This window comes from Bolinopsis microptera, chromosome 4 (assembly GCF_026151205.1).
Source record: "Bolinopsis microptera isolate Bmic1 chromosome 4, MBARI_Bmic_1.0, whole genome shotgun sequence".
In the NCBI taxonomy this organism is placed as follows: Eukaryota; Metazoa; Ctenophora; class Tentaculata; order Lobata; family Bolinopsidae; genus Bolinopsis; species Bolinopsis microptera.
Window position 1 is genome coordinate 8,715,545 of NC_087075.1, and position 20,207 is coordinate 8,735,751.

The window sequence follows — 20,207 nt, forward strand, 5'->3', positions numbered from 1 at the left end:
TCTTTTTTATCGCATAGGTTAGCGAACTCAATAAACTGTTGGTCGCTGTTATAGCACAGAAATACTTCCTTACAAGAACTGTCATATCTAACATATCGAGCTGTAATTCCCTGTCCACAGGTAGGCCAATCATCTATTTCGTCTTCACCATCCAAGCAATCAATAACCCCATCACCAACCCATTCCAGCGGAAATGTCATCTTGTCTCGAATTGTTGTCAGTAAAAACCTCCGGTAACATTTTTTGACAGTCATATGATCACACCGTTCATCTAATTCGTCGCTGGAGTCATGACAGTGTACGTCACCATTGCATATACCGTGTTTGTGAATATAGCAAGATAGACTGATCTGAACGCAGGCTTTGTCAAGTCCATCGTCGCAAATTTGGGGGATCTTTGGAGCTATACCATTTGCAAACCCAGACCCGCTATTACAGATTATCTGTTTGGCAACAGTTGAAAGGTAGCCTTTTATTGGACAAATAACACCAACTCTCCGGATATCCGAGCAGTTTGTTTGGTCCATAAAATCGTCACAAAAGTCTAAAGGTTCCAATGTTGTGCTGAAACTCATGCTCCTGAAGCGGGTACCACATCTGGAAACATTATAAAGGGGCTCTATCATTCCCGACTGGGAGTTGAAACATGTTGTAGAATTTTCATTGATTGAGCAATCTATATCGTCTGGCTTCTCCAAACAGTAATTAATTCCCCAACAAATGGTGAAGGGGGGCCAGTATTCTCCAGACCTGCACCGTACTCCATAGTTATATCCATGGCATAAGCTTTCATCATCACAACTCGCAGAGTCAGTTTTACATACCAAATCACATAGTTCAGAATCATCTGATCCTGCACAGAATCGTTCGTCTAAATCAGTGTTAAGACAGTCATTAATGCCGTCACAATTTTTGAATTTAAATCCAAACGAGGGCATTCCATGGAAGTTTAAGTCAGGAATGTGGTAATAGCGGTTCGTATTCAAACAAAAATATCCACATGGGTAATCACCTGTAAAGAATGGTTTATCTTAAAACCCTATAATAGATCTGAATACTGGTGGGGTGGTGAACCATATTTTTATTATCAATCGGCTTCCAGTATTGAGTTATTAAAACCAGAATAACTGCAAATTTTTAAAAATAAATATGATTTATATCTCTCCACCAGTATGCAGATTTATTGATCAAATTTGCTCGAATAAGAATATCTTATCATCGCATTGAGATTTGGGAAGCTGTGCTTATTTTAAAATCTCAAGTAGTGAAATGATCAAAGTTTATCCATTTAACCTATGTAAAAATATTGCACGCCCACACGATCTGATCTTACGATTATTACGAAGGTTAGTCAATGTCATGGCATCCGATAAATAGATGTAATTGTAATTGAGGTTAATTCCTCCATTGATGCCGCAAGCTTGATAAAAGTGAGGATCATCTTCACAGAGAACATTTACTGTGGACAAAAAGGTCCTGAAAGTGAAATGTATTTATTCATTTGATGTAATGTACAGGGGGGGGGGGGGGGGCAAAAGTCAGTACCCATACGTTGGGTCTTATTTTATTTTATTTTTTAAGAGAGGCTGGGCCTGGTTGGCCTACGAGAGGATAGCATATGAATGCTTTGCCTACCTCTGTGGTATAGCAGTCCTGTGGGAGGATGCCGGTGGAATCAAGATGTGTAATCAAGGATGATGGTAAGTGTTGTGGGATGTGTCATAGATGAACGCTTAAGTGGTGGTTGAGTGTGGAAGAGAAAGGCGAAATAAGACGTCGTTAAAGTAGTCGCTATGTTACACCTGTCTGATCCAACTCCTCTGGCACCATTAAGCGTTACATTGGGTGTTATACCACCGCCGTGTTTTATATTTGAGAGGATTGGGCGACATCTGTCCGACAGCGACATCTGTCCGACTCAGAAAATAGGTTATTCGGACAATAGTTTATGTCGGATCCTACCGTACGATTTTCTTGAAACTTTCCATAAAGTATTGTCAATTGTGGTTATAGGTCAAATAATCTGTGCAAGTTTGAGCTAGTTTCTATGTGCCAAATTTAAGATATCACTTTTAACACAAAAAAATATCTCCAATTCGGTGGTTTGTAGTGGTTCCACGGCATATATCTGGAGATCCAACGATATGATTTTCTTGAAACTTTCTAGATAGTAAGATAGCTTTAAGACAAATAATTTGTGCAAGTTTGGGTAAATTTCTTTGGGCCAAATTTGAGATATCACTTCAAACACAAGAAAATAGTGCTGTCGGGCAGATGTCGCTGTCGGACAGCCGACAGATGTCGAGTTACCGCAAAGTTGATTGGGTACTCAATGATTACCCGATTACGACACCGTAATTGGGCTCTCTGCACGATTCCCATAATGCGGATCTAGCCTCAACCCAATCGCCTGATCACACGTAATGAATAAACTCGTTATGCTTCATATCTCGGTCATCTGAGAAGCTAGAACTCTACTTTTTTCAGGATAAACGTAATGTACATGGCCAAACACCATCCAATAAAATTTCGCTCGATCCGACTATCCAAACTATCAAATAAATGGGAAAATGAACTTTCATTTGAAGAAAATGAACACGAATATTTTTCGATTTGACAAATTCCTCGAACCAGTGGTGGTAGTAAGCCATACTAGAAAGAATTATTTCAATTGGGCACTCAGTGACTGAGCTATTAAGGCCAACGTATGGGTACTGACTTTTGCCCCCCCCCCCCCCTGTATTATGGAGGTGGAGGTGCAATGCTATTCTGATATGTCAATAGTGAAATATAAGAGTGAAATATAAGAGTGAAATATAAGAGTGAAATATAAGAGTGAAATATAAGAGTGAAATATAAGAGTGAAATATAAGAGTGAAATACAATAGTGAAATATAAGAGTGAAATATAAGAGTGAAATATAAGAGTGAAATATAAGAGTGAAATATAAGAGTGAAATATAAGAGTGAAATATAAGAGTGAAATATAAGAGTGAAATATAAGAGAGAAATATAAGAGTGAAATATAAGAGCGAAATATAAGAGTGAAATATAAGAGTGAAATATAATAGTGAAATATAATAGTGAAATATAATAGTGAAATATAAGAGTGAAATATAAGAGTGAAATATAAGAGTGAAATATAAGAGTGAAATATAAGAGTGAAATATAAGAGAGAAATATAAGAGTGAAATATAGATAGAGCACCGACCTGCCAAATCGAAAATGCACGATGTTATACATTTTAGACGAGTTGACACAACCGTAGGTTTTATTGTCGCTCAGCATCTCAATATGCGATGGAATATCACAAACGTATTTTAGGAAACCTCCTACTTCCCTGATCTTGCACTCTCCTGAACATAAGTTAGCTTTTAAAAGCATGCAGCTTGATCAAAGAAAGAAAAAAATAACACAGTTTTTGGGTCATGTCCTGACTCCTAAATAATGGATCATTCGTAATTTCCAAGCTTTAAAACTTTTATTCGAGAAACAAAACTCACCTGGATGGTCATATATTGCTTTTTGTGGAGAATAAAGATTGTCTTCAGACGAAATCGTGTCAAAAATGAAGATCATAGCCCGAAGAATAAAAAAATGCATCTCAAAAGCAGGGGTTGATACAACGAATGAATCATTTGGATTTGTTGATCTCGCTTTTATATCTTTTTCATCTTTCGCAATACAATAATATTTTAAAAGACATATCATGACTTTAACAATAGACAAGTCTATCGCGAAACCGATAAGCTAAATCACAAGGCAAAGTCACGCTGCCATTTTAAAAATACGGTGCATACTGCATCTACAGTAGCTATTTTTATATCGCCACAATCGGTATCAATCAGGAATTAGCCTACCGTATAATACATAAGCATATTCTACGTTCAATTTGTCAAGCTGTTGCTCATATCAGCACTGACTTGTCAAAGCTTGCATACTCGACCGTACGCAGTCATGTTTAAAAGAACCCTGCTAACAAATTTATCATTCAAAATAGGGTCGCCCATTGTATTATTTTTGTTTGCACTTACTAAACCCATACAAATCCAAGAGTAGGGAGCTTGTAGATATTTAATTATCAAGCAATAAAGGTATGCTAGATTCATCTTGTCTGCATCATTGACTAATGATGATTTTTACAATACATCTCCCGCATGACTCAAAATCAGCAAGTTCTTTTTTTTTTTAAACGTTAAATATTAATTAGCAAACTGACTGCATACGTCAGTATTTTCAGGTAGGGTACCACTATACCTGCCAATTTGGAATAAAACTTAGATTAAACGAACCAATAGAGTTGTTCCTATTTTCTATAAAGCAAGGTTTCTGGCTAAAGAATATCCAAAGAGTTAAACAATAGATTGATGTCATTCCAAAAGAGTGACCTTGTTTGCTGGTAGTGGTAGATATTGCATATTTGAAGTTACTGGATCGTTATCGGATTACTGTAAGCCACATATTAAGCAACGTTTTCGTTATGTTTCATTGTATAATTAACTACTCAATACGCTATAATTTCAATAATTCCATTTATACTTGCGACAAAGTTTGAAAAGAAGCTTGTATTTCTAGAAAGAATTGGGTTTATGCAGAATAACCTACCATAATCGTTTATGGATTCCGTACATGGTGTACCACATTTGGTTGTGTGCAGCCCGTAAAAAATCTTTTCTTTGCCACGAGTTTCAGCGTCCTACCCTAACTTTGGATATATGTTCAACTGGAGCACAAACTCGAAGGAAAACACATGTTCCACCTTACCGACGGATCAGAATCACGTGCCACCTACTGCATCAATAATTGATGGTTTGCAAGACATGGTTTGTTAACCTTTTCACGTTCGTGTTAACATGCCCTGCACATTGGACAGTGTTGTTTCCCCCAGCTGAGAGCACGCTAGAAAAGGAGTATTTACTACTGTGCCACAAACAGTGCTGCTCCAAAGAGAGTCTGTAGGGTTCCCCTTACCCCATATTATATATTAGGATCGAGATATTACCATTATTAGGATATTACCATTATTAGGATATTACCATTATAAGAATATTACCATTATTAGGATATTACCATTATTAGGATATTACCATTATAAGGATATTACCATTATTAGGATATTACCATTATTATGATATTACCATTATTAGGATATTACCATTATTAGGATTATATTGCCATTATATTGTAATCGAATACGTCATATTACAGAATTTTATTCAAGACAATGATAAGGAGGTGAAAAATAAGGAGGTTTCCACTCTTTTTGATAGTCAATGTTGATTGTTGAGGAAGTCTTGGTTTTCAATCTTTACAAAAGTTCACTCACCTCTACGCCACGTTGAGGGGAATTCAAATAGAAGAAGAATTACCAAGAGTCTGGCAAGATGACCATAATTTTCCAGCAGTTTTGGCTAGGATTAAATTCAAAATCAAGTTTAAAAGTTTCAATACTTAAATGAAACACAGTAGTTGAAGGATTATAAAATTTTATTTCGTAGATAAAAGCATCATTTACCTCGATTCAGTAATCAACTCAACTGATCAACTATAACATTATAACATTATTTCAGTTCAGTTCATGGGGGGGGGGGGGGGGGGGGTCCAACCCGATGTCCGATATGAGGGTTGATGAGGCCAAAATCGGAATCGGAAAAATCGGAAAATTGAGAAATTTACAGAATCGATCTCTGAAACCTCTCAGAAGTGATATAATTCAACCAGAACCCCTACATATGCTATATTGTTATGAGAAAACGATCCAATTGGACATTCCAATAGTATGTTTTATGTGTTTTTCCACTGCAGGGGCGCTAGTATGCTCACTACTAGTTGGAGTTGTCATGTACTCCCAGACCCGAGTGCTTTGGCCTTTTGACGTGAGATCGATTGTTTCTGCTCATTAATTTTATCCCTGTTACTTGTTATTATGTATTAGTACAACACAGCAACACTAGGTACCGGGTTATATTTTGTGGTCCGGTCTTTAAACATACCATAATATCACTAGTACACTGCACCTTAAATGTATAGTCAAGTACATTTGTATCGTAACACATGCTTGGCTGGGGGATCATGTGTTGTGTCCGTTCGGTACCCTATATTTTCAAAACGGACAAAAAGTAGGGCGAACAAAAACGGACAAAAACAGACAAAACATTTACATGTCCTCCTCCTCCTCCCTAGTCTTCGTCCTCCTTCTCATCAGTCCTCCTCCTCCTCCAGAGTCCTTCTCCTCCTCAGTTCTCTTCAGTCCTCTTCCTGACTCCTCGTCCTCGTCCTTCTCCTCAGTCCTCCTCACCCTGCTCCTCAGTCCCCTCCTCCTCCTCAGTCCTACTCCCAGTCCTCCTCCTCATCCTTCTCCTCCTCCTCCTCCTCATTTCTCCTCCTCATCCTCCTCATCCTTCTCCTCCCAATCAGTCCTACTGAGTCCTCCTCATAGTCGTCGTCCTCCTCCTGAGTCCTCCTCCTCATCCTCCTCCACCTCCTGAGTCCTCCTTCTGAGTCCTCCTCCTCATCCTCCTCCTCAGTCATCCTCCTCTTCCTCCTCAGTCCTCCCCAGTCCTCCTCCTCCTCATCCTCCTCCTTCTCCTCCTCATCAGTCCTCATCCTCTGTCCTCCTCATAATCGTCCTCGTCCTCATCCTCATCCTTAGTCCTCGTCCTCCTTACCCTCCTCCTCAGTCCTCCCCAGTCCTCCTCCTCATTCTCCTCCTTCTCCTCCTCCTAGCCTCATCCTCCTCCTCCTTCTCCGCTTTCTTCTTCTCCTAATCAGTCCTCCTCGTCCTTAGTCCTCGTCCTCGTCCTCGTCAGTCTTCCTCCTCAGTCCTCGTCCTCATCATCCTCCTCGTCCTCCTCAACAGTCCTCCTCCTCCTTCTCCTCATCAGTCCTCATCCTCAGTCCTACACTAGTCGTCCTCGTCCTTAGTCCTTGTCCTCCTCCTCTTCCTCCTCCTGAGTCTTCCTCCTCCTCCTGATCAGTCCTCCTCCTCCTCTTCAGTCCTCCTCCTGAGTCCTCCTCATCCACCTTCTGAGTCCTCCTCCTGAGTCCTCCTCCTCCTCCTCATTCTCCTCCTTATCCTCCTCCTCCTCAGTCCTCCTCCTTTTCCTCTTCCTTCTCCTCCTAATCAGTCCTCTTCTTTAGCCCTCGTTATCATCCTCCTAGTCCTCGTCCTTAGTCCTCGTCCTCATCCTTCTCGTCCTCCTTCTCCTCCTCATCAGTCCTCATCCTCTGTCCTCCTCATAATCGTCCTCGTCCTCATCCTCATCCTCATCCAGTTAGTCCTCCTCCTCCTTATCCTCCTCCTCAGTCCTCCCCAAGTCCTCCTCCTCATTCTCCTCCTTCTCCTCATCCTTGCCTCATCCTCCTCCTCCTTCTCCGCTTTCTTCTTCTCCTAATCAGTCTTCCTCCTCCTCCTACTCCTAAGTCCTCCTCCTCAGTCCTTCCCCAGTCCTCCTCCTCATCAGTCCTTCCCCGGTCCTCCTTCTCCTCCTCCTCATTCTCAGTCCTCCTCCTCATCATCCTACTCAGTCCTCCCCCAGTCATCCTCCTCCTCAGTCCTCCCCAAGTCCTCCTCTTCCTCAGTCCTCCCCCAGTCCTCCTTCTCCTTATCCTCATCCTCAGTCCTCCTCCTCAGTCCTCCTCCTCCTTCTCCTTCTTATCAGTCCTCTTCCTCAGTCCTCCTCCTCGTCCTCGCTCTCGTCATCCTCCTCAGTCCTCCTCGTCCTTAGTCCTCGCGTCCTCTTAGTCCTCCTCCTCCTCCTGAGTCCTCCTCCTCCTCCTCCTCGTCAGTCCTCCTCCTCCTCCTCCTCGTCAGTCCTCCTCCTCCTCCTGATTCCTCCTCCTTATCCTCCTCCACCTCCTGAGTCCTCCTCCTGAGTCATCCTCCTCCTCCACATTCTCCTCCTTATCCTCCTCCTCCTCAGTCCTCCTCATGCTCCTCTTCATTCTCCTCCTTATCCTCCTTATCCTCCTCAGTCCTCTTCCTCATCCTCCTCTTCCTTCTTCTCCTAATCAGTCTTCCTCCTCAGTCCTCCTCCTCCTCTTCATGAGTCTCATCCTCCTCATCATTCTCCTTAGTCCTCCTCCTCCTCCTCAGTCCTACTCTTCAGTCCTCCTCCTCCTCCTCATCAGTTTACACAATTTATTGTACTTACTAAAATGTTTTTAAACGCATTTGAGTCTGTAACATATTGACATGTTACTGTTACTGACTCAAAATGTGCTCGAGAATTTTTTTGTTAACAGAGTTTTACTCTCCAGTACTATGGAAAAGTTCAAGAATCAATAGTTCCCACAGTCAGACAACGAATGAGTGTGGAAAAGTTGTTACATGATAAATAAAGATTTTGATGAATAAAGTGATTTTCATCTCTTTTAATGTTATTTAAAATTGTGTAGACTATTCTTTGTATCTAACTGAGGATTGGAAGTTTGAGAAAGGACCATGGTCAATGGTCATTAACCGTGCTACCCATTTCTGCAGATAGCCTGTTACAAATTGTGGAGACAATTTAAATCAAAAGTTACTAAAGCGTTCCCTATTTGTTACGATTGTTATTACCAACCGTACCTCTTTCAAATGTGGACCGGGGTGGATGTTTCTGTCAAACAAGAGTTGATACGACAGTGTGTCGTTTTTCGGACGGAACGATTCTTGTTTGGAACTAGAAACCATTTTGGGGTTCTGGGACCACCACCAATCGATTTCTTGTCATATTTAAGTACAGAAATAGCTACCTATATCGCCTAGAAACCTCAGAGGAAAGATTTAAATTTTCCCGATTTTCCCGATATGAGGGTTGATGAGGCCAAAATCGGGATCGGAATTGATCGGAAAAATCGGGTTGGACCCCCCCCCCCCCCCCCCTCCAGTTCATGGCCATTCACTCCGATGTGCCTTCCTTTAACTTTACCTTAAATTAATGTTCAATGTGTATGCTATCATATTAAACAGCGATCCTTTTAAATCTTTTTGTAAACACAAGAGATCTTAAATAAAAGCACAAATTGAAATGAACAAACGGAAAAGTCTTTCAAACAACAATATCGCCTAAAAACTTTGTTTTTCAAAAAATGCAAACAAATTTTAAAACCCAAAAATGATTACCAAGTTTTAGCGATGACAATTGAGATGAAATAGATTAATCGTCAATGCACTTTTAAAATATTTTCCGGTAGATCAATAGTCATGATACCAAAGCGTATAGTAGGTGAATCTCAATAAACTGTGGTATATGAGTGGTTTATTATGACAGTTAGTTTTTATTTACTTAGAGGGCACTGCAATGTGATACTGATGGTCTATATTACAATAATATCTTGGCTGTTGAGTGCTACGGGCGATAATGAGCACGAGCACGGAACTAAGCCAAGGTATCATTTGTTATAATTTTTTCCGGTTCTGGATGAAACAATGTGTAATGTGATAGGTGCGCTGATACAATAAAGTGTGTAATATTTGACCAAAACCCACAATCATGGGTAGAGTGAACCGCTGCCAGTGCCTCTCTTTTCCAAACAAAAGGAAATGATATTAATTTGAGGAACCGTCCGCAAATGCAAATTGATACCGAGAATGAAATCGGTCGCTCGCTTTTCCCACTCAATAACCTTTATTACAATTCGTAAGCCGTGAATTCGAATGGGAAAAGCGAGCGACCGATTTCATTCTCGGTATCAATTTGCATTTGCGGACGGTTCCTCAAATTAATATCATTTTCTTTTGTTTGGAAAAGAGAGGCACTGGCAGCGGTTCACTCTACCCATGATTGTGGGTTTTGGTCAAATATCATCTCTTTTTGATTATAATGTCAGGATAATTTACACAGTCAAAACTTCATTAATAAAGAGGTAATTTCAACGATTTCGAAATTTTACCTTTGAAAACATTTCCTTGTGTTTAGGTAGGTATATCTGTTGATAAAAGACTGAATATGGCACTTTTTACTCATTCAAGTTGGCATTTAATTCATATATAATGCCATTTAAATATCGTGGGAAAGCAGAATTTATTCGAAATCACGAATGATCAAAATTCTCACCTTTCGCACGTGCAAACTTTGAGCGGACGTTGCGTGCGCATACAATATTGAATCACCGTAAATTTTTGCATAGTGGTATTTTATATATAGTTTGATAAGCATGCAAAGTTTTAGAAGATTTCAAAAAGAACTTGAATCACAACGGGACTCCAAAGTTGATAAAAATCGTGAAAATAACGATTTTCAGTGATTTTAGCTATTTTGAATCAATTTAGGCGTGTCCCCACGTGTGCAACTTTTTGATTTTTAACTTTAAAACTAGCCTATAACACAATTTAGACCTTTAGGAAGCAAAATTGAGCTCCACAACCCAAGGGATAGCCCAACACCAGAGAATACTAATTCACAACTTTTGTGTTTTTATAAAATTATTCTTCAAAAAAGCACTAACTTCAATAGCGAATATCTTTATGAAGGAGCAAGGTAGGAAACTTTTCCGGTAGATTTTCAGAATGCTTGAACAATTATCTAAGGTGAAAATGTCCTCAGATTTTGAATAAAATTACTCTTTAATGGTGTAAAATCGATTTGAAAAGTTGTTATTTTGTTAAAAATCAAGTTTTGAAAACACTTAACTTGATGACGTCATCAAGTGATGATGATGACGTTAAATTATTTTTCGATATAATGTAAACTAAAGTTTAAACGATTATCTTTAAAACCTGTGGTTCGAAATGACTGTATCTTTTATACTTTTGAATCTACGGACACTTAAATGTAGGCTACAATTGACTTCCAAAGCGTCTATATATACATATATACATATATATACTTCACGACAATCTGTTGTAAAACAGGGGTTCCAGAAAACCCACTTTCTGATACTCCTGAAACATGTAATTTTTTTACAGTCGATTTGGACAAGGTCTAGACGCCCTGCAAAGTTTCAGATCTCTAACTCAATTTTAACATGGTCTTTAAGGCACCTGAATATGGCGATTTTGGGTTTTTTACCTAATTTCGTATAACATGCTGGCGCGTATTTTGCGCAAATTTCTTAAAAACCTCCACATAACTATTTCTTATTCCTGTCATCTTTAACATTGAATTAGAATGTTTTGAACTTAAATATACCTGCTGAACTACTTTCGATGAATCTTAATGCCTGGAAAACAATAAAGGGGATATAATAGTATAGGGGGTAAATAGTGTTGTGAATATAAGGGCAACGGTTATGCTTGCCAGCATTGTGATATAGTGCGCAACTGTTATTAATTTTGAAACTTCCCGCAAGCCAGTCTGAGGTGACTCGCAGTCTGTCCTCATAATACTCTGGCAACCCTTACGACTTTTCGGGAAATAATTCCCGGAAAATATTATAAAGATTAAACTATTAAAGAGCATCATCCTCATTCCTCCAGTATCGATTCTTCTGAGGACACTAAAAGAGTATGTTTCCAAAAATCTTGTGTTCAGCATGATTTTAAAAGTTCATTTCGGTTCAGGAGCAATTTCAACTACCATTTTATTAACAGTGGGCTCCATTTCTTGTAGTTCTATGCCTGGATCTACATCGGCATTTGAATTGTCTTGAACTTTATTCGATCGTCTTAACTTGATGAGCAACAACAGCTTCATCATACCTGTTTTTATTTTGGAGTATATGATTGAATAAATGAATGTTTCCAAAGAACGATCATAAAGGATAGGATTTATGACAGAGTTTATTGGAAGGACTAAGATTGAGAAAAAGGAGTACCATTCTGTCGCATCCAAAATATCTAAATAATGAAAGCAGCAGACTACAATAAATGGTACCCAACACACAAAATCAGTGAGAGTAATCCAGATGGTTATTCGATGAAGTTTAGCGTTCATTTTCTTAGCTGTTTTGTCCGTGTTTTTCATGGCGACTCCTTCGGCTGATTTTCTAGTTTTTATCACTATCACACAGAGTAAAACAAAAACAAATATTCCTTGGGGGTCATCCTTTCTCACAAAGTACTTAAACAAGCAGACAGCATCGTTGCCGTAAAATGACTGGCGCTTGTATGGAATTCCGCCATAATCATGTGAAAACATGGGCTTAATCAAAGTGTCAATCTGTGCCCATTTCAGGTCATCCATCCTTATCCTGCCATAGTATTCATGCAGTATTGACTGAAGAACTTTTTTGTTAGGACATCCATGAAATAAAGTATTTGATGCTTCAAACCTTATTCCGTTGACAAAGAATTCTTCCAGGCCTTTCACAAGAGGCGTCAACGAGATTGCCAGAGAGGCTGTTATTATCATGACAACCATACCCGCTAACTTCTTCAAGCTTGCTTTTGTTACACTTTTTGGAACCACAAAATCATTTTTAATCCCTGACAACCTAAGTAAACTCAAGAGGGTCATGGAAAACAACGAAATATGTGAAGCTGTTGTACTTATGGCACCAAGAGCAACACAAGTGTCACTCGAAATCCAGTCTAAGTGTTCAATGCAGTATTTTGAGCCATAGTAGCTGTCATAGAAGACGATGACACTGATATACAATCCCATTAGTAAGTCTCCTGAACTTATCACAGCGATCAAACCATTATTCAACAGTGCTGGTTCTGATTTGCATTTCGAAATGGTTGAAATGTTATTGAATAATGATATTCCGTTTAAAAGGATCGCTAAAATCCCAACAACCCACGCGACAATCCGAATAAAATAGCTCCCAATTAGTCTCTGTCCACAAATATCATTACATTCATCTGACATGTCAGAGCAGTGAATAATTCCATCACACTTTTGCGTTATTGGCAGATATTCTTTAGATATTTCACATTGATAATGGTTGAAGCAAGAAGATTCATCCGAAGAATCCCCACAATCATCAACCAGGTTGCATATTTTATCATATGTGAGACATTTGTTATTTTCACATCGAAACAGGTCATCACCGAGTTCACCTGTCCTGTGATCTCTGAGCAAGAAAGTAAGTTCACCATTACTGCCTTTAGTAAACACTCTTTCGTTTTCAAATTGTCCTGGGCATGAGTTCCATAATAATTGCCTGGTGAGGGGACATAGTGAGTTATTGCTACATAGACCAAGACAACTTTGAAAAACATAGTGCTCTCCATAAACGTGTCTACAATCGATCATGGCATCTGGCACCATGATTTCGGAATTTTGTTTGTTTCTGCCGAAAATGTTCTTCGATTTGAAAATGATTTCAGGAGAACATGTACTATTTTTTAAATACTCAACATCTTTCAATCCCTTGAGACAATAGGAAAGCCTCACTCTGCCTATTTCATCTCTTAGAGCTGTAGTGACCGGTGTGATTGTTTCCCTCGACAAGAAGCAGATTTTGTTTTCATTATGACAAGATTCTTTTTTATCGCATAGGTTAGCAAACTCAATAAACTGTTGGTCGATGTTATAGCACAGAAATACTTCCTTACAATGACTGTTATATCTGACATATCGAGCTGTAACTCCCTGTCCACAGGTAGGCCAATTGTCTACTTCATCTTCACCATCCAGGCAATCATTGATCCCATCACCAACCCATTTCAGCGGAAATGGAATCTTATCTTGAAATGCTGTCAGTAAATACCTCCGATGGAATTTTTTGTTGGTCATGTGATGACATTGTTCATCTAATTCGTCACTGGAGTCCTCGCAGTTCGCCTCACCATTACACATATAATGTTTGTGAATGAAGCAAGACAAACTGATCTGAACGCAGGCTTTATCAAGTCCATCATCACAAATTTGAGGGATCTTTGGTGGTTCACTATGAGAAAATCCAGACCCGCTATTACAGATAATCTGTTTGGCAATGGACGACAAGAAGCCTTTTACTGGGCAAATAACACCAATTTTTGAAGGGTCCGAGCAGTTTGTTTGATCTATGTAATCATCACAAAAATGTAAAGGCTCCACAGCTGTACTGATTTGTGAACGTTTAAATCTGGCAGCACACCTGGACACATTGTAAAGGGGCTCAATCATTTCTGTGCGTAGATTGAAGCAGGTTGTAGAATTTTCATTAATTGAGCAATCTATATGAATATAATCGGGTTTCACCAAACAGTCGTTAATTTTCCGACAAAGAAAATAGGGGGGCAAGTATTCTCCAGATTTACACCAAACACCATAATTGTACCCGTTACAAACGCTCTCATCTTCACAATTCACAGAATCACTTCGACACACCGAATTACACGTGTCGGAATTGTAACTCCCTGTACAAAACCTCTCATCTAAATCTGTGTTGAGACAGTCATTTTTACCATCACAAACACTGAAATGAAAACCAAAGAATCCATTGAAGTTGAAATCTGGAATGTGGAAATATCGGTCCTTATTTAAACAAAAATATCCGCACGGGTGATCACCTGAAAAAATAATATATTTTAAAAACACGATTGATCTAATATTCAAGAAAATCTACAAATTCATCCCGGTATATTATATTTTAGTGCAATTTTTCTCAACCGGATTTGTTCGCATATACTAAAACACTATAATTTAGTTCGTACGAGGATTTAGATGGTTGTTCATAGTATCTGCACCAGACGCCATAGAATTTCCTAAGTTTAAATTGATTCCTCCGCTGATACCGCAAGCTTGGTAGAAGTGGGGATCACCTTCACAGAGAACATCAACTGTGGCAAGAAAGCCCCTGAAAATGATATATATTTAGTCAATTCAATGCATTGCGTGCAGAGGCAACATATATGTGCGGTAAAAAGTTTCAAATAGGGCGATTCCGCACTTTACTTGATTTAAATATTTTGCGTGCGCCACATTTGCAGCCTTTATGTACTCTAAGGTTAGATTATTCGATGCATATCGAGATTGTGGAAATTTTGTCAAAGTAGTACAGTTTTGACTTTTGAGACTCTCTCCAGCTTTTATCTACTTTAATAGATAAATACTAGGTGTCCCAAAAAGGCTATTAGTGATCAGTGTTAATTACTCAAGAACGGTTTGAGAACTTCATTTTTATTTACAGGGTATGACCTCCGGAGTCCTAGAAAAATATTTCAAACCTCGAGCTCACTTGAGTAGGGTGTGCCAGCCTCATGACAATTTTTTACAAATAGTCTGATATCTTGATAGAGGATCGTGCGTTGCTAAGCTTGTATAACCATGACCACCTCATTTCCTTGAAAACCTCACATGAATCTTGTCATGTAATGAACAATTTATTGCGGGTGTCATGTGCTGATTCGGTGCTAGATCGGCTCTAACATAGCTACTGACTTGTTGGCATGCAGCTGAGTACCGGGCACCTAATCAGTAAATGAAGTGATCAGCTGATCCCAAGAGCTGATAAGATCAAGCAGCTTCTGAATGAGTTAGAGCCTTGAAATGTTTTGGGAGTCGATTCGCGGTTTAAAATTCTTTACACTGAACCAATTTTAAACAAAAAATGTGTTAGCATCAGTTCCATAAGCTCTTTAAGAAATCCAATCAGTGCATATCTAGCACAAAAGAGAATGGGCCAAATAAGCAGGTTTTTTAGGACATCCAGTATTTAGTTATCTTGAGCAAAGTTATTCGAAAATAGAAGTGCCAAATGATGCAGATTTTGCCGCCAACTCGGTGTTTTTCTTTCAAAGAGGACAAAAATGCCGTCACTTCTGATATAATATTAATAATAAACTTTTGCCCTATTTAGATAGGGCACTGACCTGCCGAATTGCAAATGCACAATGTTATACATCTGGGTAGAGTTGACACAACTGTAGGTTCTATTATCCATCAGTCCCTCGCGTAGCCGCGGCGGTCTATCACAAACGTATTTTAGGAAACCTCCTACTTCCCTGATCTTGCACTCACCTGAAGTTAACTTATTAAACATTTTGAATTTTGAACCATATTCCATAACCTGAATAATGAATCTGTAATATACAAGATTACTTTTATTCGAATGTTCAAAAAGTTACCAGCATTTGAACCGGAGCTGGAACCAGGGCCATATCTTGCTTTTTTCGGAGGATATGGATTGTCTTGCGACGAAATAATATCATATAAAACGATGATAGCAAGTGGCAAAAAAATCCGCATTTGAATTTGCAAAAATGTAGGATTTGTTATAAGAAAATGAATAATTTTTCTGGGTCAACCTGGCCTTGCTTATATAAGTGTTTATTGTTATATATTATGCTCATATCATACTTGCCACCCCATGGCAACATTAAAATAGATGCGACTATTCGGATAACCGCTAAAACACTATTTAATACCAGGTCACGCTGCTCTGTGCGTTTGGTCAGATGATTCAATTAGAGTTAGAAAAATGACTGACGGACCAAACTTGATCAATTAACAAAGATTTTTTATAAGAGAGGCTGGGCCAAGATAGCCCACGAGAGGATAGCATTGAGATGCTCTGCCTACCTCTGGGGTGTGGCAACCCTGGGGAAGGTTGCCGGTGAAATCAGAGTGATTGGTGGAGGATGGCGTAAAGATTATGTGTTCAGGGACAGTTCTCAATAAATTATAACCAAAAAGGAACGACCGATCACCGTAAACCATGATGTTGCTAAGCGCAAAATGGTACAGGGTCCCCGACCTTGGTAATGTGCACGGAGGACACCAGTAACGCGGGTACCATGCTTTGCAGGCATGAGCTGAAAAGTTTAACCTAGCTGCAGAGAGGTGTAAATTCCTTAGGCACATGTATTACAAATTTACTGATGGATCGCATCACCAATTAATCGTCACTGATTGGATGACATGAATTGAATTATATAAGATTGACGCATCACCTGTAGCTTTATCAAATGTATTGCTAGTGCTTCTTAGTAAGACATCTAGCGTCTAGCAGTTCGCTCATTGCAGTTCGCTCAGAACAGGGTTTTTACCAAGTTTCTGTGATTGTCCCCATTATTGCGGGTTCCAAAGTAAGTCTCGTTTATGCTGAGACTTATCACAATCAATATCATTTTATTTTACAATAACCGTCCCGTACACGGATTGATCGTGGCTCGTGCGTATGATAGCATTGGGGTGTTATACTTGACGTTCAATATGTTGCGAGGTTTGCTATTCTTTTCAACTCTTATAAAAACAAAGGCTGACATCTCAGACAGCATTGTTTTCTACGACGTCAAACATTTGACACCCAAATGCTACAGAAAAATGGTGTCTTTTCTTTTTTCTTGTGTCACTGGTCAGTGGTCAGGTCTCCAATGCTCTATCTTACAGTGGTCACGATCTTACCATTAGTGATATTGACCACAGCTACAGCCCCCTACGAAGAAGAGGTCAGCCGTTAACCTTATCAATATCAAGAGCCGACGAACAACATGTTCAATGGCCAACAATAAATATTGAAGATTCTCTAACATGCTACCAGTGCAATAAATTCTTACTGCCAGCCCAAATAATGGCCGTTGAATGCTCAATATAGCAATACAAATAAAATAATACTAGCTGTTCGGGAGCTATTCTATTGCCACCTCTGTTTCATTGGTATCCCTTTCACAACAGGGAAAAAAGGAAATCGCGGCATGTACGGAATCGCGATTTTTCCCATTATTTGCGACAAATTTTATGTATAGTTTAATGTATAGTCTGTTAAAAATCGCGGTATCTCGAATTTTGGCCAAAATAATCGCGAAATCCTTTTGTACCTGTAATGCACAATGAGCCGTAATTTGGGGCTAGGATCTTGTCAATTCCCTCACGACTGAAAATAATAACTTTTTCAGAATATCTGTTAACTGCATCACGTGATTTAACTAATAACATTCCATTTTAGCCCGACTAGAACAACAATGCAAGTCTGCCTACTTGGAAGCACAAAGCTTGCTCGACAACGAGAGATTAGCAAGAGAACAACTGGAGATTGTGCTGGGTGAGAGGACCAACTCTTTCAACGATCAACAACGAAAGTAAGATCCCTAAATTAGTTTGTGTATTTAAACCTCGTGAAGTTAAATGATGTTTAATTTCGACGATAAATAATTCCCGGAACAATCTATAGCATAGTTTATTGTACCGACGAAACATCTGACCGGTGACCTGGGGGTCCTTTGCCTAAAAAGTACCGGTTAATAGTTTTAGAGTACTAGTAAATTTTATTATTCAATTTCATCTCAGTATATCAGTCTGTTAGCTTGTAATTTCGCAACTCGCAAGTTACATTTGAAATATAATTTGTTTGTTTGTGTCAATAACAATCTGTCGTCCAGGTTCGAGAGCGAGAAAACAGAGCTACAGGGGACTATTCAGCAACTGCAGAGTACAGTTGACACGCTGACTCGGGACCTTGCTTCCACTGACACCGAACTCAACAAGACCAAGGCTGACTTCTCTGATCTGGTGAGTTGTTCGTTTCAACTTACGTTTCTAATCTTAAAGTTAAACATTGAACAGGGATCTGAAGTCGATTGTATTTATTTGGTAAACCCTGCGCCGAAACGTTTAAGTCTTATATGGTCGACTGGTCGAGCGATCACTTTAATTTGCAGCAGATGTATTACTATTAATGCATTTATAAAATTGGGACCAATGTAAGTGTCAAGTTAATTCCCTTTCCTAATGCCAGAGCTTTGAGTGGCATAACTTACCCTGTAATCGATTTCTAATGGACTTCTGATTGAATCGAGCATACTGTCACCAGTATTACTATACATGCACCATCCTTTGCTTTACATTCTTTTATCTCTAACTTCACGCAAATTTCTGCACACTCGACCCAAATACCCCCTTCTCGCTCAGTTTGCCTCACTGTGAAATGTTCCAGGACCACGAAAAGGGTATGACAGACGCACATCTCTCCCGAGAATCGGAGAAAGCAAAGAATCTGAAGAATGAAGCTGAGTCGTACAGTACCACTCTCAAGGACATCATCAACGCGGTGTCACGTGCACAGGCTGCCATGGGACTGGATTGTACCCTGGATTCCTCTCTTAGAGACATCCCCAGACCAGGGTCTCCTAAACGATCTGCCTCACCAACACGGGACGTTGCACGAACTGGTGAGTCATCCTAGTGGATAATTGTATTTCTGTTTCACAATTGTTGTAACTGTGACCCAGCCCCAGGACGTTGTGCCCCAGACTCCCGAGCACTTGTAGTGCAATTAAGTCTTAAAAAAGGGGATATTTCAAATTCAATTGTTATCTACTATATCTCTATATTTCCCCCTCCCCATATACTAACTATGTGTCCTAACAGGAACAACTAGTTCAATTGTTAAATGTTAACTACTAATTTCCCCCTCCCCATATACTAACTATGTGTCCTAACAGGAGCAACTAGTTCAATTGTTAACTACTATATTTCCCCCTCCCCATATACTAACTATGTGTCCTAACAGGAGCAACTAGTTCAATTGTTAACTACTATATTTCCCCCTCCCATATACTAACTATGTGTCCTAACAGGAGCAACTAACGATGTTGTGAACTCTGTCCTCTCCTCCGTACCCTCCCAACACCTCTGTGAATGGGCTGCTAGCTCTGTCAGGTACAGTTCTATAGTTGCTCTACTACTTTTACTGTTCACAATATTCATTGTATTTCGCTACATTACCAACTAATTGGAATTAGTGAAAACTACCCCTATACTATCTCAATTGTTAACACACCCTCGTTGTAACAGGGCTACAATCTGTGGATTTGAGGGTAGAATAGAGGAGCTGATGGCAAACGTAGAAGCAGGGTTAGACTCGCTGGATGAGAGTCACAAGGAGAGTGGTAAAGTGAGGGGTGAGAACGCTGGACTGTCCAAGGCGTGCGAGGCGCTCAAGGCTGAAATCTCCGAGGTCAAAGGTGAGGATTTTTGGGGCGAACTTTCTTGGTACATTATAGTTTTGTTTTCGTTTCGATTAAAACTTTTTTCAAATCTTTACTTTCAGTTGAATCGAATGTTTTTTATTGTATCAATTGTGTTACCTACTATTTTTTGTGCTCGGTTAGCGATGGAGAAATACCTGATTACCATTTTCCTTCAGACTCATTAGACGAGAGGTCCGGGCAATACAACAAAGCAATGGACGAAATATCAGCCCTCAGCACCGCTAAATCAGGTTTTTATTTGATAGTTTTACAAAAATTATTAAACTAAAATGATCAAGCTCAAACTTTGAAAATATGTTCCATTAATTATTGAGTGTAAAATGCTAAAAGTATTTTCAGAAAAATCAAAATGTACTCTCACGCACTCATGTTTTTGTTTTCTAATTTGATCGGTCTTTATTTGATCGGACATTACGTGGACGCTG

General features: G+C 39.3%; 1 protein-coding gene across 9 annotated transcripts in view; it reads left to right on the forward strand.

Moving 5' to 3' along the window:
- The window catches only part of LOC134814037 (rootletin-like), a 140,242-nt gene that overhangs the window by 103,387 nt on the left and 16,648 nt on the right, over positions 1-20,207 (forward strand). For all 9 annotated transcript variants that reach the window (XM_063822017.1, XM_063822016.1, XM_063822020.1 and 6 more), the window contains 6 exons: positions 17,739-17,871; positions 18,172-18,301; positions 18,726-18,960; positions 19,369-19,450; positions 19,586-19,755; positions 19,938-20,012. In XM_063822017.1, the coding sequence (XP_063678087.1) occupies positions 17,739-17,871; positions 18,172-18,301; positions 18,726-18,960; positions 19,369-19,450; positions 19,586-19,755; positions 19,938-20,012 (825 nt within the window). The remainder of the gene's footprint in view (positions 1-17,738; positions 17,872-18,171; positions 18,302-18,725; positions 18,961-19,368; positions 19,451-19,585; positions 19,756-19,937; positions 20,013-20,207) is intronic.